At 38.8% G+C, this 23,197-nt stretch overlaps 1 protein-coding gene across 3 annotated transcripts in view; it reads left to right on the forward strand.

Annotated features, from left to right (window-relative positions):
- Positions 1–20,211, forward strand: part of ARHGAP26 (Rho GTPase activating protein 26) — a 295,272-nt gene extending 275,061 nt beyond the window's left edge. For all 3 annotated transcript variants that reach the window (XM_083353575.1, XM_083353577.1, XM_083353576.1), the window contains 2 exons: positions 12,505–12,596; positions 19,635–20,211. In XM_083353575.1, coding sequence (XP_083209701.1) covers positions 12,505–12,596; positions 19,635–19,723 — 181 coding nt within the window. In that variant the 3' untranslated portion in view covers positions 19,724–20,211. The remainder of the gene's footprint in view (positions 1–12,504; positions 12,597–19,634) is intronic.
- The last annotated feature ends 2,986 nt before the right edge of the window (positions 20,212–23,197 follow it).

Raw genomic sequence — 23,197 nt, forward strand, 5'->3', positions numbered from 1 at the left:
TTGTACCCCCACACATATAAAATGGGAAATTATAACATGATGTACTGTTCATATTAAAAAAAGCAAGTCGACCTTTTAAATTCAAGCAGGTTTGGTTAAATAGAATACAATGATTTGATAAAGCCAAGCAAGTTCATTGTGTTTTTGATATTTTCAGTTATTAGTTCATTTTGCATATTTGCCCAGAATTTGCTTGAGAATTTTAGTTACCTTATCTTTCCAAAGGAATTGGTTCACTTATGTCAGAAATAGCATTCATTGCCTTTGTTGTGAAATTCCACAGCTGTCCTTTTGCACCCTCATAATCATAGTTCTGGATGATTCTGTGCAAAATACTGTATACAAAAATACACTACTCCTTTCCCCAAATCAACTGTTCAGAATAGTTGACAAGAGGAAATGGTCCTTAGCTGGGTCCGTAAGACTATTTGCGAAATTTTGAAAAAAGCTAACCAAAAAATACATCAGTAACTTAAAAAAAACCCCCAAATTAGTTAATCTATACAGTACTAAAGGGACGCGGTGGCTCACTGGGTTAGGACGCTGAGCTTGTCGATCAGAAGGTTGGCCGTTTGGCGGGTCGAATCCCGAGTGCCGCGTAGCAGAGTGAGCGCCTGTTACTCGCCCCAGCTTCTGCGAACCTAGCAGTTTGAAAGCACGTAAAAATGCAAGTAGAAAAATAGGGACCACTTCGGTGGGAAGGTAACAGCGTTCCGTGCGCCTTTGGCGTCTAGTCATGCTGGCCACATGACCACGGAGACGTCCTCGGACAAGCGCTGGCTCTTCGGCTTTGAAACGGAGATGAACACCGGCCCCTAGAGTCGGAAACAACTAGCATGCATGTGCGGGGGAACCTTTACCTTTATACAGTACTGTCTGTGATAACGAAGCATTTGCTTAATTAAGAGGTCTGAATCGGTGTACATTGATTCATACCTAGAAATATTGATCCTGTTGGAAACATTTGCATCAGTTTCAAAGCAACCACTTGATAGATGATAGAAACACACAGTATTCTGGTATATTTTTGAAGTTTGGCAACTGATTCTGGCAAATCCAGATGGCCATTGGCAGAGCTGGGACAAGGATGGTGCAACTATTTTCACCCACTATCGCTTTTGGTACCATTGCTCATTTTTCCTTCTGGACTGCCTATAGGGACTAGAAGAGAGGGGCACACAGTGGTTCGCCTTCTTTTTCCATAGTTGGTCCCAGGCAGTGTTGATGAGAGGGAGGGTGTAGCAGATAGCAGCACTACCAAGGAGAACCTTTTGCAGAGATCTATCTTGTGCATCAGTTACCCTGTTCCTCTATCAGGAGGCCCACCTCAAAACCACTCGTACTTTGTAATACATCTAGATTACAAAACCAGCAGAATATGACTGCCTGCCTGGAAGCATGTTCCAAAGAAACAGCTAGTACAAGTATTATTTATTTATTTATTTATTTATTTTATTACATTTATATACTGCCCTTTCCTGAAGAACTCAGGGCGGTTTACAGGGTGATTAAAAAACCAAGATACAAAAGTTAAAAACAAATTAAAAAAAATTATATTTGTCCCTACATAAATAAAACCCCAGTTAAAATAAGATTAAAAGATGCCAATACCATAATAACAAATATAAGCACCAGCTCACCACAAGAAACCAACCAACTAATGTACAGCACAGCTGCAATTATAATTGAATACCTGGAATGCAAAATCAAAAAACAAGAAAAAAAAATCCAGGCAGTGTACCACCAAAAACGAAGATCAAGCTGGAAAATTAAGATCTGCATGATATGTCAGATGCAAGTAAGCTAGAACAGATGAAAGAAATGAAGCTGAGGAACAAGAAAACAACAACAAAAAAATACCTGATCAAGAAATATCACCTAGAAACGATGAAGCTTAAGGAGGCACTGGAAATAATAATAATGCAGCAAATAATAGCTGTAGGCAAGTAGATCAGCAGATTCAAAGCTCGACTTGCACATTATAAGCAGAACCTCCGACTTCCGTCGAATCAGAAACATCTCTGTTAATCCTTCAATAGAGAGACTGCAATGAACCAGTCAACCCCTGACAAAGAAACAACAGTGCAGTTCTGGCTGCAGCTAGCGAATAACCCTCCAAAAATACAAGAATGTAGGTTGATTAAAGGAGAGAATAAAAAAGAAGCTGAAATGAAAGAACTCGTAATCACAGTAGAAATGGTGGAGGAAGATCAAGAATTGGCCAGCAGCAAGACGATGAACTGCTGTTTTGGAGTTGAAATATCTTATGTCCACTCATTGCCAAATCCTTTTAACAACATACATCAAGGATGTGACATTGAGGATTGGTTAACATGTGGCAAAACAACCTGATAATGAATGGTCCAACAGAATTGGCTGGCAACTGCAGCTATTCCCCGAACTATGAGCACAACTGAACCCCAAAATTTCTGTTCTTAAGCGAGACAGTTGTGAAGGGCAATTTGGTGGGATTTTGTGTTGCCTGTTGCAGTGCCAAGTCCCAGGAGAGATCACATTTATTCTTCTACCAAAAAGTGAAAAGGAGAGAAAGAAATAGAGCCTGTTTCTGATTAAAACTCCATCATAAACCACAATGAGCCACTAATACGAAATGCAGACTAAACTGAAGATTAAGATATGTCCCTGGATGTAAACTTGATATTCAGTATTACTTACTTCTGGCTTCATTTTGAACTTGAAAGCAGGTTGAGTTTTAATCAGATATGTTCAGGCAGCTAAGATATAGTATTTAGCTTTGAACTGAAAATGCAAATACCTTCTACCGAAAAAGGGCTAGGGTTGATGAAGCAGTACTCCATCTAAAATGGGGGGAGTCATTATCTTCTATTTGATTATTGCTTTATCTATTGACTTCATATATGTTTAGCCCTTCACAGCCACCTTGGGAAAAGAGCCTCTGAGAGCTGTGCTTCTTTACATTCTCCATCCATCATTCCACTTTCTCTGAGCCTGTGCGAAATGCAGTTTGCATCTACGTAATTAAAGTTCTTTTAATATGCTCTGGATTAAGCCTGAGTATAGGGCAAGCTCTAGGACTTGCCACTGATTGTAAAAAGTGGAACAGTCTTTTTTAAACAACAACAACCACAACAACCTGTGTATGTGATTTTTCTTTGGATCATTGTATGATGAACACGATGAGCATTAAGCATCAGGGTTAACATAAATCGTGGGCTCCAATCTGAATTTCTCTGCAATCTGATTATAAACCCTATTTCCCTGGGATGCTGATTGATTATGCTGGGTAGATTGATTAGTTCATGAAAGTTGCGCCGAGAGGCCATGCATATATTCAAGTGACTCAGTTTATAAATAAACCATTTATCAACATCAAGCTTTGGGACTTCCGGGTGGCGCTTCAGCGGCGCGGACGGTCAAAATCGACCGCCAGCCCTCTGTCTCCGTTTAAGCCGCGGAACAGCCGAAAATCAGCTGTTCCGCGGCCTGAAAACCCTTCTCCTCAGGCAAAGAGGGGAGGGGGAGCTTCCAGGTAGGGGTAAAGCTCCCCTAGAGCCCCAGGACATTTGTTTTGGGGCTTGAAGGGTGAGAGTTCCCCCGAAGCCTGGGAATGCTCCGGATCAGAGGACTCTTCTGCTTTAAGCAGAACAAGACGCTGAATCCATTCCCTGCCGGATCTGGTTGTCATCCTGAATGATTGAAGCAGGCAGAGCTGATGCGGGAGTTGTATAAACAGCAAGTACAAGCCTTTAACTCCGGAATTTTAACTTTCTTCATGTTTCAACAATTGTTCTAAGAGAAGGGGAAGATGGTGTCTGAGTGACTTTTTTGTAACAAGAAGTGAAAGTGTTTTTCTCTAAAGTGAAAGTGATTGCCTGGATACTGAGGAGGAATTTGTAAACTGGATTTTTAAAACCTTAACAGAATTAATTAAAATTTGGAGCTGCATAAATGTGATTTATAAGACTTGGTTATTTAACAGTCAAACCATAAAGTAGCAAATGGACTAGAAAAGTGAAAGTGAGTAACAAAAGTTAACTTGTTACAAAAATGGCTTCCAAATTGTCTAGATATGTTTTTAAAAGTGCGGGGGTATTGCCTGTTCAGCAGTTTGGAATGCAGTCTTTGAAGTCACCCTCTGAAGTTGCTGCACAGGTACTGACTTTAAAAGACTTACCGTATGCTTTAAAAGATGCTTTAAAAACTCAGTCTGAAAAAATATTTGAGCAGGTGGCAGAACATTGAAGAGAAAAATAAGAAAATACGGGAGGATATTTTGCTGGCATTTCAGGCGCTTTCAGGCTGTATTGAGAATCTGGATGAATGTGTGGAAGAAGTGAAACAAAATAACTTGATGATGGAGGCTAAAATGGGTGAAATTGAGGGAAAAAATGAATAACATTGATGATGAAATGTTGATGATGCAATATAGAGATATGGAGTTTGCCTTGAGGATAAGAGGTTTAAAGGAGAAGCCGCAGGAAAATCTGGAAGAGATATTGGTGGATGCTCTGGTGCCTATTTTGGGGTTTCAACCCGAAGAATTTTTTGGGAAGATAAATAAAGTATTCCATGTTAATTCGTGGGTTGTCAGGCAAAGGAAACTGCCAAGAGATGTGGTTGTGTATTTTATAAATAAAAAGATCAGAAATGAGATTATTCAATTTTTTTACAATAAAAGATTCAAAGTGGCTACACAGGAGGTTTTGATCTTGAAAGAGATTCCTTCAAGAATTCTGAGAAGAAGAAAAGATTTTGCCTTTTTGGCAGATGAGTTAAAAAAACAACAGCTTCAGTTCAGATGGGAGATACCAATGGGGATTGTGGTGAATTATGCTGGAGTCAGATATCGTCTTAATACAGACTTGAAGGCACGTGATTTTTATTCTAACGTATTGAAAACAGACCTACCGCCATCTTCAAAAGTTAAAAAAGGGAAGGAAGAAGGAGATCGACAGTTACAAGAAACACAGCATATTTTGAAAGTTGTGCAATCTTTGGTGTTATCGGAAGAATTAAAGACTCAAAGAATAAGAGCTGCACTTAGCTGTAAGGAACAGCAACGACAACAGTAGAGATTAAAATTAAGCGTAGATATGAAGGTTATATAATGTATTGATGGACATAGATTCATAAATGGAATTTGTTAAAGATTGTATGACAAGGTGGGCCCAGAATATCTAAGAGCTATTAATGATGGACATCTGGGGAAATTTGGATTAGGAATGTAAACCTATATAGACACAAAATTTGGGAGGGAATATTTATAGAGTGTTTTGTAAATGGCAAGTAGATCTTAAAATTAGTATGTATGTATTTAAATTGTTAGTTTAAATGTTGGGGATGTGGTTGTGATGTATTACTATGTATGGTGGATCTGTGCTTTTTGGATTAAAATTTGGTGGAATATGCATAGTTTTTTTAGGTAAAAGATGAGGTCCTTTCTATAACTATTTTTCTTGGGCATCACCATTGACTGAATTGATTTTGAGTTTAATGATTGCAGCAAGACTTTTGGTGGAGCAATATTGGAAGAAGGAAGATTTGTTTACTGTAGAAGAATGGACATTTAAAGTGTAATGAACTTTAAAAGTTTCGAACCTGGCAGAAATGGCGAAAATCTTAGCATATTTGAAGGACCATTCGCAGCAAAGATATATTTTGGAATGGAGAAGAAGGATCGATTATATCTAGAATAAATATGGGACCAAAAAGTCTCATTTAGCATTTGAATGAGTATTAGATTTAAAAGATTTGTTATTATTTAGTTATTTTTAAGGAGAGTTAAAGTGCGATAGGGTTTAAAGTGTTATTATAGTTAGTTTGCATATTTTAGTTTAAGATTGTTAGGGTCAATACCCTGTATTTGATCTGGGAAGTCGGGGGGGGGAGGGAGGGAGAGGATGTTTTTTATGTTTAAAATGTATTTGTAAAACTCTTTAATAAAAAAAATCAAGCCTTCTGTTCCCATATGTAATAGCTGTTATGCTTTTATTCTGATGTAGGAATGGGGAGGTGGGGAAAGGCACATTCACAGCTCTTGTCTGTACAAGGTCACATGGCCAAAACTCGACTGAGTGCTTTCTTGGCCACATGCCATGCTTAAAGGCAAAAATTAAAACAAAGGACGGATTCAAAAGATACAGGGCTCTTTTCTCTCCTTGAACATCCAAGTGGAGCTCTGAAGGGCAGCCCAGCACAAGAGAAGGACACTGAAGTTGCCTAGCGCTGAGATGCCGCAAAAGGAAGGAAGCCCAAATTGGACCATGAATCGAAGGCTATTTTGGCAATGCCGCTATTTCAACTTGTTTTAATTATCAGAGAATGCTCTCTGCTTGCCTGCGTTTTCCTGGGTTCCTTCCCATCTTCTAAAAAGTTACACATTTTCCTGGAGAGAAGGGGCCTGGCTGTATCCTGCCCACCCTCACTGCTTCCTTGTCTTTGGGCCTGCTCTGTTGAGGGTTCAACAAGCTTCCTGATTAAATTGATCTGACTGTCTTCGTGGCTTTCTCTTCTTTTGCAAAGCTAAGCAAACCAGTTGAACTACCTATTGGTGCGACTCCAGTAAAATTTTGAATTGTAAAGCCAATTATGGGGAATAGAGGGAAAAATGGCAAGGCACTTGATGCTTGAAGGTTCATAATGTCTCCTCTTTATGTCACTTTTTTTTGGAATAGAAGGTAACTTGCATTGGAAATATTTGCAGATTGTGTCCATCGCTTTTCGTTTTGATTTCAGCTGCTACGTTTTGTGAAAGGATATTTTCTGCTCCTTTCTGAATAATTATTTTTTCCCAATGCAACTTTCCACAACAAAGAAATGGTTCCTTGTGAAATTTTGTCCCTGACTTTGACGCTTCCAAAAAATGCTGCAAGAATAAGATAGAAAGAGGGTGGAACTGGTTCTAGTTGTGGAGCAGTTCTGAATAGGTTTCTTTTCCACCATTCCTTGGCCTTGGAATCCCAGAGTGCCCACCTGCTATAATTTTGCTGCAGCTTTCCACTCCTGCATTTAGTCAATTTTTCCCCCTCCGTTGGCAGGCTGTGCACAAATGATTGTGTGCTTTAAAAACATAAGGTTTCTGTTAAGTCAATGGAAAATGCAATTGTTAAATGTAACATCTTGTACACTTTAAAGCCCCCATGGAGAAATGGATTTTTTTAAAAAAAAATCATCTGAATTGCAGAACAATTAAGTGCAGAAAATGCTTGGTTCACCGTAATCCTGATAATCTGCTTCAAAAAGCCAATATAAACTTGGATTAAATATGCTTTTGCTCTTTGGCATGTTCTTTGAAGTGCAAATAAAATTTGCACTGTCAAAGATCATGATCATTATCAGGATTCTTGCGGACAAAGAATGGAAGCTTGCATTCTTTTAGAGATTTGAGGCCACTTGGAGGTGTCCTCGGGGTCCCTCAGAGGGCTGTTCAGTTTTGACGTAGAGTGGGAAGGGTAGGACATCATCTATCATCATCTATCTCCAGTCTACTACATAGTTCTTTCAGCAGTTCCAAGAAGGATCCACATCCATTTGCACTACTCAGGTGACCCTGAGGATACAGATAAACCTCCAAGTGGCCTCAACGACTCTGTAAAAGAATGCAAATGACCAGCTGTCTGCAAGGAATATAAATCCTTCCATTCCCCATCATCTAGTCAGAGCTGAAGAAGCTTTTTGGATGAGAAGTGAAACGTCTTCAAAGAAAAAACCAAGTCCAGTTGCCTCTTGAAAAAGCACCTTTAGGTACCCCAGGCTTGATGAACATTTCTCCTCTGAAGCCTCTATTTGCAAGGGGAAAAAAATTACCAATTACCTTCACTGAGGAATTTCATGCCACTGAAAGCAGCAGCTTTAGAGTAGTATCATCATTAAGACTTCATTAAGAGTAGGAAGAATTAATCCCCCACACTTACCTATTCCACAGATGTTGCTTGCATGCACAAATGCATTTCATAGGAAAATATGCATCTCGAGCCTTATCCAGGAAAACCGTGAGTGTGTTTCCAAGAGCCACTGTTAAATATCATCTCAAGCAAGACACTCTTATAATACTATTCATATTCCTCTGTACGAGTGGGAAGATAGCATACTGCGCATGTGAATAATTTTTCCAGAAGATGTTTCCTTTTATTTAACCATGCCATCGTCTTTGCTTTCCTTTATTTAAAGCTCTTGATAGAACAATTGAGGTTCAGTTTACTAAAGTTAAGAGGCCGGGATTGTTGGACGATTTAAAAAACATCTGTTGCAGATCTTCTCAATTTGGTTCAGGATAAAGCTGGCCTGGTATTTTCTGATATTAATTATACTGTTGTCCAGGTCATCTGGTTTTGTCTTTACACATTTCTCAGCAGAGGATTTCCAAAGACTGTAAAGGAGCTCAAATTTAAATACCATATTTTCCATTAGCAAAAAAAAAAAGCACAGTCTCCATGCCACAATCACTAATGCATATGGCTTTTTTACAAGGCGAGGGGGGAGAGGGAGGGTAAGTAAGCAAAGAACTAAAGCTAATTAAAGAAATTCCTAGAGAAAAATAGACAAAGGGATGTAGTATCACCAATCCATGGAAACTAGGAGTAACAGCCCATTCATCTTTTTTTAAGCCTCTATGACAGACATGTCAAACACAAGGCCCGGGGGCCAGATCCGGCCCGTGAAGTAATTTCATGCGGCCCGTGAAGCCATCCTGGAAACAGTGAGGGAACGGCCCCCACTGCCTTGGCCCTGGCCCAGAGACCCTCCTCCTGCCAGAGACCCTCAGATCTGTCCCACTCCTGCCCAGGCCCCCATAGGCACCTTGATGCGAATGATGTAGAGCTGGCCACGCCCAGCCAGCAGGCCATACGCACTCTAGCCACGCCCACCCAGTAGGCCACGCCCACCCTGGCCATACCCACCCAGCCCCCGGAGGGCAACCGCAATGCTGATGCGGCCCTCAATGAAATTGAGTTTGACACCCCTGCTCTTTGACATCATGGGATCAATCAGAATAATTGTGCCTGATCTGCCAACTCATCTTCTTTTGTAATCCATAGATTACAGTTCAAGTTTGTTTGGGTTTTTTTTTAGAAAAGAGAAAACAATCTTTTCTCTCCTCTCTTGGTCAACAAAAATACTGTTCAAGAGAGGCTTAGGACCCATTCTAAAGGAACAAGAAGGCAGGTCTAAACGTTTCATCTTAGGATCGTATGATTAGGAGTCATCAAGCTACTGAGTCCAGTCGAGCATCCTTCTCAGTGCAAGAATCTAAACTGAAACATTTTGTTTGTGGTCTCCTGCCTCAAATACTGAGTTGGTCTTCCTTGACATAACTGAAAAGTCTAGTTTTCGTAGGGCTCCAAGAATAAGGAAAAAAGCAGAGAGAAAAAAATTGTTCTTCAAAACTTCTCTTGATGCAAGTTTCCTATTGGCAAAATTGGTACTAATCAACAAACATATAGATTAGGCACTCAGCTTTGAGCAGAAGACTACTGGAATTTTCACTATCTGAACAAAAAAAAAAGCATGACATCAGTTTTTGCACCTGATGTTTCCAGTTGTGGGGGATGTAGTAAAACAAATACTGAATGTTCCCTTGTCTATAAAGTTAATTTTGGGGTTTTTTTTCCTATTTTTTATCATGGATTTATTAAGTGTTTTCTAGTAATGCTTTTTTATTTATTAGTTCAAAACAGTAGCTGTACAGTTAGATTTATGGATGCATTATTTTATGGCATTGGAGTTCCAATTCCTAATGCTGGTAATAGCATATATTGCAATAAGTTGTTTGGGGCTCACTTGACGAAGGACCACATCTTTTCATATTTGTCTCCAAAATCTCTTAAGATCTTCCCTTGAGGGTCATTCCAGCTATCCTCATCCAGGGACATTTATGCACTTCCCAAGGAAAGATTTTTTAAGGGGTACCATTCCATCTTGGAAATGCACTTCTTCTATGTATGCAATGAAGAGCTTTTTATTCACCCAGACCTGTTAAGATTTACTTTAATGTTTTAGATCTTTAATGTGATTTTATGATTTATATATTGCCTTTATATATTGCCTTATTATTAGAATTGCTTGACTATGTGCTAGCAAGTCAGTGGTCATTTTTAGGAATTGTATACAGTATATAGAGTTCCTCTATCCTCTCCCCAACCTGGTCCTTCAATTCTTCCATTGATGCACCCATCACCACTGTAACTTAGGTCATCCCACATTGCTGCTGGTCTTTCCCTTCTTCTCTTTCCTTCCAGTTTTACCAGCACCAGAGCCTTCTCCAGAGAGCTGGGTTTTTGCATTATATGTCCAAAGCAGAATAATTTGGGCCTGATTATTTGTGCCTCAAGTAAGAACTCTGCACAGGGTTGTTTCCCCCCAAAAAATTATCCCTTTGTTTGTTCTATCCACGGTGTTCTCAAGAGTCTTCTCCAAAAATTTTGTCCAAAAAAAACAACAACCACTTGCAACCAGCCTGCCTTTCCTTGAGGACCTGTATACTACATGAACCAGAAGGAGGGCTGGAAAAATATCTAACAGACCCCTCACATCCTGGACATAAACTGTTTCAACTTCTCCCCTCAGGATGCCGCTATAGAGCATTGCATGCCAAAACAACTAGACAGATAGTTTTCCCTCTGTGCCATCACTCTGATGAATACCTAATTCCCACAGCACTGTCTTAGCCTAAAGATATTTACCCAGGCTGTATTGCTATTATTCTTCTCATCTTCTCATCTTTCCTACTATCTCATCCTGTTGTTTGTATGCACACTGAGCGCTTATGTACTGGAGACAAATTCCTTGTGTGTCCAATCACACTTGGCCAGTCAAGAATTCTAACCTATTCTAACACCAGACTTGCCAAGCACCAATACTCTTTCTATCCTGTTTCATCAAAGTCCAACTTTAATTTACATAGAATGTACAGGTAAAAATTGCTTACATTGCTTACACTATTCTGGTCTTTGCAGGAAAAGGCGCATCAAGGCCGCTGTCAAAACCCATTTCTATTTTATTTCATTTCATTTCTATTTCATCCCACCTCTCCTGGATTTTGCCATGCTTCCAAGGGGGAGGGGGGATGTGCCTGCAGGGCTATTGCTTTCACTTCCTCCCTTCGCTACAATGTAACCCCTTATTTTGTTTATTGGGTCTGAATCCTGTTTCTGCTTATCTCTCTCTCTGAACTCTATCTTTTAAACTGTCAATTAAGAACAAAGGAGGAGATAAGGAATCTAACTTCAGTGCTTGGTTTATGTCTACACTTCAGAGAAAGGTGTGAAGAAGTCCCGACCCTCGCTGCGCGAGCTGGAGATAAACCAATGGTATCTCCCCAGTTCCCACAATGGACTTAACACTTGGGGATTGGCTATCCCACATCGGGGGGTCGATCTATGGGGTGGGATCCCACTTGGGGACACAATAATCTACTGCGTTGCGTGGAAAATCTCAGATCCTGTCTATTATGCCTACTGTCACCTACTCTTAATAAAAGTTCCTGCTTGGAAGAAATTGTTTCCAAGAGTTCTGCTTTCTTAAGATGTGGGCTTGAAGTGGGTCCTGACAGCCCCTGAGTATCCTTTCTAAGGCCTTCATGGCTATTCTGCCAAGTACTAGTCTGTGATCTATTTCTCAACTGCCTGGTTTTGTTTTTGTTTTTATTACTGATGGTTGTTTCTAAAACACACACGCTACTTACCACTACAGAATTATTGCTGGTACTTCTGATTTTTATCCTATATGTGCATTGTTTTCTACTGGTACTATTATATGTTGTTTTTGTGCTGTTTTTATAAGTTTTGTATTATTAGATGATGTATTGAGAACTGAGACTTTATTAAATAAATAGTCAACCTATGGATCACTGGACAGCTTTACTGGCTTCTATTTCATCAAATTATAACTGCTTCAGTTAAGGGTTACAGTTAAAAGTCTACAGCAGATGAATTAGTGATTAAGATAATGTAATTCAAGAAATGACTAACCCCCCCTGTGTTTACCAAATCTTCAATTCAAGACTATTGCAGCATTGCGAAGCTGTTTGTACCAGTTTTTATCTGCATTAGTTTCAGTCAAGCCACTGACTAATATATTTTTTTATTAGCAATTCCTACTGCAAAGAACAAATAATAGTTGGCTTTGTAGAGTTTGCATTCCTGGTATTCTGTCTCTAATTTGCCTTTCACATATTTTGGACATTCTCTGAGGTGCTATTGCTCATTCTGTTGGGCAACAGTGTGTGTGTGTGTGTGTGCGCACGCCCGCACTGCAGATAAGCCTAAGCAGGATTTACAGAATGGTGAAATATGGTTTGAAGAGGAAGTATTGCCTCTTTAAGTTTTCGCTTGTTATCTCAAATGTTCTTCATTTTTCTCTACTCTGACTGGTTTTTTCCCCTTCAGCTCTGCGTTTTGCTAGTTGGTAGATTGGACATACATTTCAAATATTTGCCAGAAGAAATATTGAGAAATGTTTGTGCCTGCACACCTAAATATCTTATCTTCATTCTGATGTTTACAATTATTACTGTTTTCACAGTTCTCCATGCCGCAAAGCTAGAGCCTTGTATGCTTGTAAAGCAGAGCATCATTCAGAGCTGTCCTTCACTGCAGGGACCATATTTGATAATGGTGAGTATCCAGAGTAGGGTTATTCCCTTCAGAGGAATGACAAGTGATTTTAAGGGATGGAAGATGGGCCCCGTGTGCTAAAACCTTGTGTTTGACTTCAAGTAAGGTAACCTAAGATTTGACCCTATCAGAACTGGTGATAAAGAAAAAAAAAGTACTTTCTTGCTTTCTGACACTATTTTCAGTCTGAATTTTTGTTACTGAAAGATAGTTAGGTTTCTTTTATAAGGATAAATGCTGAGTTGAACTCACTAGAAAGAAAGCTTCTAGGGATGATGGGGAGCATTCAGTATAGAGCAGGGGCAGGCAACCTTGGCTCTTTTATGACTCGTTGACTTCAACTCCCAGAATTCCTGAGCCAGCCATGCTGAGGCGAAAGGGAGAGTTTCCAAGCTGAGCCATGCTGGCTCAGGAATTCTGGGAGTTGAAGTCCACGAGTCATAAAAGAGCCAAGGTTGCCTACCCCTGGTATAGAGAAATGGAGACCCAGAATTTGCAGCATCTCCTTTCTGGGTCTGAACGTTTGGATACTCCAGCCAAATGCATATTTTTAGAGGATCTTTTCCAACACCACTAGATCATAACGCAAGTTACATTTAACAGTGTTCACAGAATTATAGATTTGTGAAGGACATAAAATCCAACCCTCTCTTGAATGCCGGATCCATATAATGTAGGATAAAATTACAGCAGCCAAAACAATTAGCCTTCCAGCTTTAGTTTAAAAACCCTGCCAATGAAATGGAGCCCACCGCAAATGGTCTCACAACCAACAGCCTCAGCCATGAGGGAATGTTGAAAAAGAAGTGGTGGACAACCTATAGGATGCACAACTGCTTTTTAGTATAGCCTCGAGTTCTCTGGTATAACACGGCTGGGATTTTCTGCACAATTTCCCATCCTAGATGTACCTTTGTGGAAGGAAGGCATACATGGGGGCCGCACTGCTCATATTGGGATAGAGGTAGACATCCACAGAGGGAGCATGGGAGGAAACATATATCTCTTGCTTGCAATGCAAGCGTTTTTGGTCAAGAAAGTCAAGTGAATCCTGTGAGAAATTAGCAGCTAGTAGAGGTCAGAGCTATCGCCAGCGATTCATGAAGACAGAGCTGAATTTGCAGCAATGTAAGATTCATGATTTTGTCTTTGGTCTGACCCCTTCCCTCAGTTTCCCCACAGCAGCACACAATTCCCAAAGGGGCACACTAGGAACCAAGGAAAAAGGAGATGGATTTGAGAGCATGTGGCTCTCAGACATCTCCACCTCAGATGCAATAAAGGTCCTTCTCTGTATATAGTTTTTTGGAAGACTCTCCACATTTGTGAAATATACTCGGTACAGATACACATACACAACACACCTACATGCAAACACACACAGAGGGAGAGAGAAGGTCTTATATGTTATTCCTTGAGTGGTCACATGATTTTCCTCTTGTTAATATTTTAAGATGGTTTTATAAGATACGAATACTGTTTCTTTGTTTCACTCGTATATAGATCAATGTCTAAATCTCAGAAAGAAGTGCTCCTTTGTTTTGCTTGGTTAGCTGTAAGAAGTACTTGGCTACCTCTAAAAAGAACGGAAAATAAACTAGGTTCAATATTGAAACAAACTATTTAATATTTACACAATTCAGTTCTCATTCTGAAAAGGGTTCTTTTGAGCGTGGGATTTTTCCTCATTTTCTTTGCTTTTATACATACATCAGATAGAATGAAATATCAACAAGGTACAGATTAGGATGGAAAATAGGGAAAACATGCAGATTAGAAGTAATCTTGTCAGAATCTATATCTATACATGGTAATCCCACCCTCTCCCCGATGTATTTGTTAGACGTTTCTGCAAATTAATAGATATGTATGTGTATATGTGTGGGTGTGTATATAGAAAAGTCTAAAAAATACATTGGGGAGAGGGTGGGATTATGATTGGAGTCTTCATAAATGTTAAGACTCTGAAGAGAATGTTTGCTTCCTTCATTGACTGGAAGTGAGATACCGTTAACAGATTAGGGTAATTGATCCTGATTCACTCCTGGGTTCAAAATGTGATTCAAGAAACAGAATTCTATCCTCAATGGACACGTTATCTTTTGTTTCATTAAAAGAAAACCCTCCTCACCTTGCCTCTATTCATTAACTGTTAAAGTGATTGAAATCAAATCATTGTGTTATTGCCACAATTATACATTGTATATTTACAGTGTATATTTATTGTATATAATTATGCATTGCATAATTATAAAGAGGCAATAATACAAGACACCCTTTGTATCTTCTTTCCTGATTAGCCTACAGTTCAGAATTTCTTTGAGCCCAAGATAACAAGAGACATTATGACATAACCATACAAGACCTACTCTAAGTAGCTGCTTGTGTAAAGAAGATGAGAGAAATTACATTCCACTCCCTAATCTCCAACTTGAAGTTTCTTGGCCGCCACTTCTGGTGACAGCAGTTCGAGTATCTCTCAAGATGGATCGCAGCCTTTTATGTAATTCCAGTATGACAAGTATGACTTGTCAGAAAGACTTTCATTTGGGCTAATCATAATCATAATAGTAAAGTTGGAAGGGACCTTGGAGGTCATCTAGTCCAACCCCCTGCTCAGGCAGGAAACCCTATACCATCTCAGACAAATGGCTGTCCAGTCTCTTCTTAAAAACTTCCAGTGTTGGAGCATTCACAGCTTCTGCAGGCAGGTTGTTCCATTGGTTAATTGTTCTAACTGTCAGGAAGTTTCTCCTTAGTTCTAGGTTGCTTCTCTCCTTGATTAGTTTCCATCCATTGCTTCTTGCCCTGTCTTTGGGCGCTTTGGAGAATAGCTTAACTGCCTCTTCTTTGTGGCAGCCCCTGAGATATTGGAACACTGCTATCATGTCACCCCTAGTCCTTCTCTTCATTAAACTAGACATACCCAATTCCAGCAGCCGTTCCTTATATGTTTTAGCTTCCAGACCTCTAATCAGCTTTGTTGCTCTTCTCTGTACTCTTTCCAAAGTCTCAGCATCTTTTTTACATCGTGGTGACCAAAACTGGATGCACTATTCCAGGTGTGGCCTTACCAAGGCATTGTAAAGTGGTATTAATACTTCACGTGATCTTGATTCTATCCCTCTGTTAATGCGGCCTAGTACTGTGTTGCCTGTTTTGGGCACTGCTGGCTCATATTTAAGTGATTGTCCACTAGGACTCGGAGATCCCTCTCACATTTACTACTATTGAGCAAGGTACCCCCTATACTATACCTGTACGTTTGGTTTTTCTTGCCTAAATGTAGAGCCTTACTTTTTTCACCTTTTCACTTTTTGATTTCTGCATTTGCTTAGACCATAATATTGCCTGAAGAATCTTGTCCCCATAATCTTGCTACCTTCTTCTAAGTGCTGCCAATCTGATCTCAGGATCACTTGAATTTGAGCACAAATCTATTGATTATTGAAGCCAATGCTCTTCTCTTTGAACCTTACTGAAGTATTTAACTACTGCAATGGTGCAATGGTTAGAATGCAGTATTGCAGGCTCATTCTGCTGACTGCCAGCAGTTCAATTCTCACTGGCTCAAGGTTGACTCAGCCTCCCATTCTTCCAAGGTCAGTAAAATGAGGAGCCAGATTGCTGGGGACCGTATGCTGACATTTGTAAACTGCTCAGAGAATGCTGTAAAGCACTATGGAGCAGTATACAAGTCTAAATGATATTGCTATTTAAGATAAGCAAGCACCAAAGGTTTTTAAAGTGCTTTCCCATGTGTCTTCTGGCTTTATAAATCTCAAACTACTCAGGATAGCAGAATATGCACGATTTTAAAATTAAGTGTGGATGTTTCAGGAAGCATTATCTGTAAAGAGAAGAAATAGTTCTTTCAGAAGGTTAAGGATTGGCCTTTATTGACTTCTCTGACTCTTGAAAGTTGGAAGTATTCAAAAGATTTTTGAAAGAGAAATCTAGGCTAACTTATCAAGAATAAACAGTGTTTTTAATTTACAAAATACTAGGTATAGTTGCCAACTCATCAACACCCGATCTCTATTTTTATTGAATACCAATTCATAATCTGTTATTTCTGAATAACAATTCAGACTGAGGTGTCATAGTGTAATTAGTTTCTTGTGCTAATGTATATTGTTTGCCTTAGGTTTAGAGAGTTTAATCTAAGGTTACCCTGAGAAACAGACGGCTCCATTACTTTCCACATCTTTCCAAGGGTGTTTCTCTTGACGTCTTGATTGATGTTTCCCAGCTGTCCTTGTGTTTAATGTCTTCTTAGAATTTAAGGAAGTAAAGGAAGGGCTTTATGAAAGACAACTATAGGAAGTTTCTTTAAGAGCAGGTCAGCAAGAGACTTTTGTATGGAGTCCTGTTCGCTCCCAAGAGTGGTTTTTACATTATCTGCATAGAAACAGCAATGGCTTCTTGACAATATTTCCTTCCTTTTTGCCTTCCTCCTCCTGAATGGCCAGGCTTATGTAACCATGTTGTCATTAGTGTTTTTCATAAACAGGAATATAATTTCCTAATGCTTGTTAACTACATAAATACAGAAAGCTAAAAAAAGACTAGGAGGATGATAAAGAAGAGAGGTTGTAGGAAGAAATATAACACAGAGTGGAATTTTAGTTTAAGATACAGCCACAGTGGGAAAGGAAAGGAAATTAAACCTCAGTGCTACAGAAAAGGAAATATGAATGAAGAGGATGAACTCTCGCTGCAAGTTGAACTTCCTCCTGAAAGAAAACCCACCAAAAATCATAAAGCTATGTATGATTAAAGGATTCTTCTTAATTTTATTCTTCTTTGGTCTCTTCATCTTCAAAATTTAGGTTGTAAGCTGTGTGGAGTGACCAAATTAATCCTTGAAGAAATTAAACAGAAGAGATAGCAATAGCAATTGCACTTTAGACTTATATACCACTTCATAGTACTTTACAGCCCTCTCTAAGCCATTTATAGAATTGGCATATTGCCCCCAACAATCTGGGTCCTCATTTTACTGACCTCAGAAGGATGGAAGGCTGAGTCAACCTTGAGCTGGTGAGAATTTTGGGCAAGACATCAGTAATAAATCCTGTTTTCCCATAAAAATGTGGTGAGCATGTGATTACAAGACACTGCAAACAGCCACAAATTGGCCTGGTATCTAGCACCCAAAATGCAGACATGTGATTGGGGGGGGGGGGAAACAGTTGTCCAAACTTTGAATCCAGGTCACAGGTCCCTTTTTCTGGTTTTGTGGTCACTAAATGACCGATCATCAATCAAGACCTTTCTGTAATTCAATCTGTGTCCTCCTGTAGTTGAGAACCAACTTTTTTTTAAGTACTGCTGTAAATTATATAAACTCCACTCCATGCTGAACAAAAGAAACATGTCTTTAATATTTAATACATTTGTGGTTCAGCTGTAAAATGAAAGAAAGACATTAATGCCTGATTGCAAGTGATAAATAGAAATGAGTGAAATCTCTTCCGCTTCCATTCCTTACCTGAAAAATGTGGCTATAAATCAACAAAACATTGAGCAATAGAAAGAGAGAAGACCTTGTCCCATCTCCTTCTCCACCCAGCCTTACTCTAGCTATACCCACAGATTCAGTTCAGAGCAAAACATGTGTTTGTATATTTTCATCATGCATCTGAAGATAGAAAGAGAAAAAGCATAGCAAATCAATCGGAGGAAGTTCCACAATCATGCGGCAATTAACAAGGAGAATCCATGAGCTGTTGCAGATCACTGCCTGTTTATTTCTCAAGTCTTAACAAGATCAGTTTAGATGAAATTGCAATCCTTTTGTGTTCCCTTAACCTTTTCCAATCAAATGATCATTCTCAAAGCCATTCTTTCTTAGGCATTTCTATGTTTTTGTCACAGTAAGATGAGAGCTTGTGAGTCAGTTGCCAAGTATCCTTTGCAGCCATTCCCAGAAGCTGTTCCCCACAGCATCTAACCCTTTCTGGTTATGACTTAACAACAATAACGTTATGTTCTCTTCTACAGAAAATCAATAAAATGCTAACATTTTCCTTCCCCACCCATCCACTCTCTCTTCTTATGTGTTACCTTTTTATTGCACTAACTTTCCTAGGGAAAGCAAATTCATTATAAAAATAAATAAATAAAACTCTGGGTATGAGGGGAGCATAAGGATATGGCAATATATTAATAAACCTGCGTCTATAATCCCTTGACTTGCTTGCCCTTTTAGATTGCTAGCTTGCTGATAGGGCATTCACCTTGAACAGGAATTCTTCTGAGTAGCAATGATGAGAAATGAGGGAAAATTGGGTATAAGCTGTGCATCCACCAATTCTAGGACATAATTCTGTTAAGGTAAGGGAAAAGCCTACAGTGTTGTGAAGTGTGTGTGTGTGGGGGGGGGAGATCAGTTGTACATGTTGTTTTGTCCTCGTTTCAGGTAAAAATGTAATGAAGAAACACACATGCAGAGAGGTGAGGTGAGGTGAGCTGAGCTGAAACAAATGTCTCCTATGGAAAACAAACTGCTCCTTAGACTATAATAGCACCAATGAGTTCATGTTACAGCTAGAATTGGTGGATTCAACTGAGAATTTGAAATGAGAAACTGTGGCTCTTCACTATCAGCTTAGCTATGGCTTGATTTTGAGATTCTGAAACCAGCCAGTAGATGGAGCATTCCACTGGTAGACAAACATCATAACATCTGGGAAACTGCTGTAAGCTTGCATGCCTCTTAGGTATGCTTTGGCCTCTGGGGTCATTCTGAAAGGCAGGTCAGCGTCATGTGTGAATTAAAAGTGCAGATGGATGCAGATTTGCAAATGCAAATCACCAGAATATCCATGCCTTTTTGAGAGCTGAGAGAGAACACATCCCCACAGGATTGAACTGTATTGTAGACCCCAGTGTATAAAGTCCCCAGGCATGACAAAATGGTGTTGCGTCTCTATCCCTTCTTCTTTCTTTGCCCACTGACATATATATTGGGGGAAAAACCCAATTTTGTTTTAAAAGATTTACAAGTTTAATAACCTGCATATATCTTTCCAGTTCATCCATCTCAAGAACCTGGCTGGTTGGAAGGAACCTTGAATGGGAAAATAGGATTGATTCCTGAGAACTATGTGGAGTTCTTATAACTGGACATGTTCATAAACAACCCTGCTGAGCTTTACATGGTATCCATGGCAACTGATTAGAGTATTGTACATCATTTGCTATTTACAACTGTGAAAAGCAAGGTGAAGGACTCTGATACCTGTTCAGAAGAATGTTCATGTAAATAAAAATGAATGTTTCTCTTTATGTAATGTATTGTTTGCACAAAAATGCAGCAGACAAAGCTGGAGAAGAAACGAGGGAGGATGAAGAGCTTCCGTGGAGAGTGTTCTACTGTGAGAAGCATTAATGCCACATTTCAAATTATGTTTTGTCCTGGGCAAGATATTAATATGATATGTGTAAATGTAGTAGCTTAAATTGAGCATGATTACTGGACACAATATAACTGGAATTCTACATACACACAGATATACATTCTTCTCCCCCCCAAAGAAAAAGAAAAAGAAGGAAAAGAAGAAAAGAACAGATAAAAGAAAAGAAAAACAGGCAGAAATTGCAGAAGTAGCTTTTTGGTGTCCTATATACCTCGGCATCCAGGAGAGATCAGAAGGACAAAGATTTAGTTTTCCACCGCCTGGCAAAAACAAACATTGAATTTCCTGGGAAGAAAGCACGTCTGTCCCTTTTATCTTTAGCAAGTAAAAATAATGTTTGTATTGATCAAGCCACTAATGGCTTTCTTTTGCAGAGCCTGGCTGTCCTTGATAGGGTTCACTCCATCCTCAGCATATAAATAATTCCTATAATGAGAAATGCATCACTGCAGATAGACCAAAACCAATACACAGCCATATGCCTACTTTTACTTAGTTAATATCAAAGCAAGAACATGGAACCAGATTTGAATACTTTCACGGCTTGCATACATTGATGAAAATTCTGGTCATCTAGGTAGAGTTGTCTGGAAGTTGTTTGGAAGCAGCAAAACCAACAAGAACTCCAGTTGCCGTGACTCAACTTCCCATATTGCTTGCATAGTGTTTGTTTCCCCCCCCCCAAAAAAAGAATCATCAGCATTATGAATCAAGTCATATTTTGGACCAAAGCTCATGAAAACTTTCTCACTCTTTTAATCAAACACTTTTTCAAAGGTTTGGCTGAAATCCCTGCAGTCTTTTCAGACAGGCCTATCCTTCATAGAGATGAAATAGCAGCTTGTTTATATTAGCACTTAAAAGCAAGTGACCTGTGTTCTCTCTGTTGTCACCAGCACAAGTTGTAGAAACAAGCACCCACATTTTCTAGAGTATTTCTCAATTTTGGGGATCTTGGTTACTTCTCTACTGTTTTCTGAAGTGTTGGCTCCTGTTTTATTTAGTAGACTGGCCTGTATAGGCTGCAGTTGCTCTGCACCCTCAATTCTCTTAAAAGCTTGTATTTATTATGTAGCAACAATGTTAAAACTTGTGTGAGCACACAAACACACAATGACTCTTACAATTTAAGTTTTTCCGTCTCTTCCTAATTGACGTCTTTCAGTAAAGGCTGTCTTGGTGAAATATCTATTTAAGGCACACTAACCTTTATCTGAAGTTGTTCTCCAGATATATTGTACATTATTTTTCATAGCTTTAGAAAGGAAAATCATGTTATTTGAAAGCCAAACATTTCTGACAGTGTGTTTGTATTTTCTTTTAAATAGAAGTGTTTACCTTGGAATTTTATGCTTTTTTCCCCCTGCCTAGATCTGCTGTGTTTTCATACATTCGTGGCCATAGACAAGTTTCTGGTTTAATATGTGATTTTTTTTTTAATTTAATCCTAAATTGTTCAGTGGTAACATAGCTGTATTTTTCACTGACCTTTGTTTGAAAATTGAAGTGTAAATATGACAATTTGAAATATGTTGAAGTAAAAGATTTTTATATATTCTGATTTTTAATGGAAGTGTAATTAAATGTTCGGTGGACATTTGAAAAGTATTTAACAAGAGATGTTCAAGTAAATCCCAATGTATATGCCAGAGGTGGAGTACGTAGCCTTCCCTGCTCAATTTCATTTGATACCTTTTTTGTACAGCAGCAGCTGGTGTTAAGGTTTGCACATCTTTAATCTGTTTTAAGGATTATTTCTTGAATGCTTTTAAAAGAGAATAACAGGTGTCATTTCCTCTGATGCTTAGTTCATTTCAAAGGTCTTGTATTTACTGAGCAACTGACATGCATATTGTATGCAAGTTTCATCTCGGTTTGAATTTTTACATTTTGAGGATGCATTTAATAGGCATTTCAGATTCCTAATGGCAGCCTCACACGTCGTCGTCATCATCATCCACATATCACTTTTTTTTTTAGGAAGTTGCCTGTCTCTTTATAAAGCATGCACGTTCACCTATACACATGATGGGAGCAATTAAGAGTGAGTCTAGGTCTTACGCACTCTCCATGAGTGGATTAGTAGTTTCCATCTCCATTTAATATTCTGACAATCCAGGGCTAATCTAATCTATAGTATATTAAAAAGATTCATAATCCACTATTTGGAATTGGCTTGTTTCAAGCATTTTTGTGGAATGCAGTTATAACAATATTTCTGATTTCTCCCCCCCCCCGAAATCTTTCCAATTCATATGTTTTTACTTCTACAGAACAGAGAAATGATTTTACATTCCATTACAAAGCTCTAAGTGGAATGGACATCCTCTCATTTCTCTTCCAAACCCACTTGCTTTCAAATGTACATAGCTGAGTGTGACCTACTACCCCATATACTTATTTCTCCCACTTGAGGCACTGCCCAATGGGAGTAAAAGCAATTTAACAACAGAATGTTTATTTTTTCAGAGCAAATAAGTTTTCCTCCCTCAGAAGCTGCAGTATGTATGCAACTTAAATAATATTATCTATTAAACTAAGTATATGTAAAGCACTGTCATATATTGCCACCACGCATTATTATTCCAGGATTCATTTTTAAAGACAAATATAATTTATTTTTTGTTTTATTTATTATCAAATTTATTTATGGCCCATCTTGCAATTCGAGGTGAGACTGAGCATAATACCTGCATTCTTAATAAAGGAATATTTTTCCATTATTAAGACTTCACACCTAATCTACATGGGTTACAATACTTTGAACTTCACTGCCTGCTTCTTGTAACTATGTTAGTTCATAATAATTCGGACTATCAGCCATAGAAACTTTACATATCTACTGTAGCCATCACTCAAACTAAACTACTAAACTACAGATATGCAATTTTTATCTTCTTTCCTGTCTGCAAGATACATTACACTGAAACAGAAAGAGGTGAAACATTCTGGAAGCAAAAGAAACAATATTTTAAAACCTGCCTCCTATCAGCCTTTAGTCTATGCCCAAATAAATTCTATTTCTATTTACTATTGAAAGCTGCCTTGAAGCTTTACATGCTCTTTGCTCACTGTATGACAAGAACTGGTATAAATGCAAGGAATCCTGTTTGTACCTGGATGGCCTAAGTTAATCCTAAGAAATATGCTTTCTGGTAACAGTACTTTGGTACTGAA

The sequence above is a fragment of the Vipera ursinii genome (genome assembly GCF_947247035.1).
Source record: "Vipera ursinii genome assembly, chromosome: 2".
Taxonomy (NCBI): domain Eukaryota; kingdom Metazoa; phylum Chordata; class Lepidosauria; order Squamata; family Viperidae; genus Vipera; species Vipera ursinii.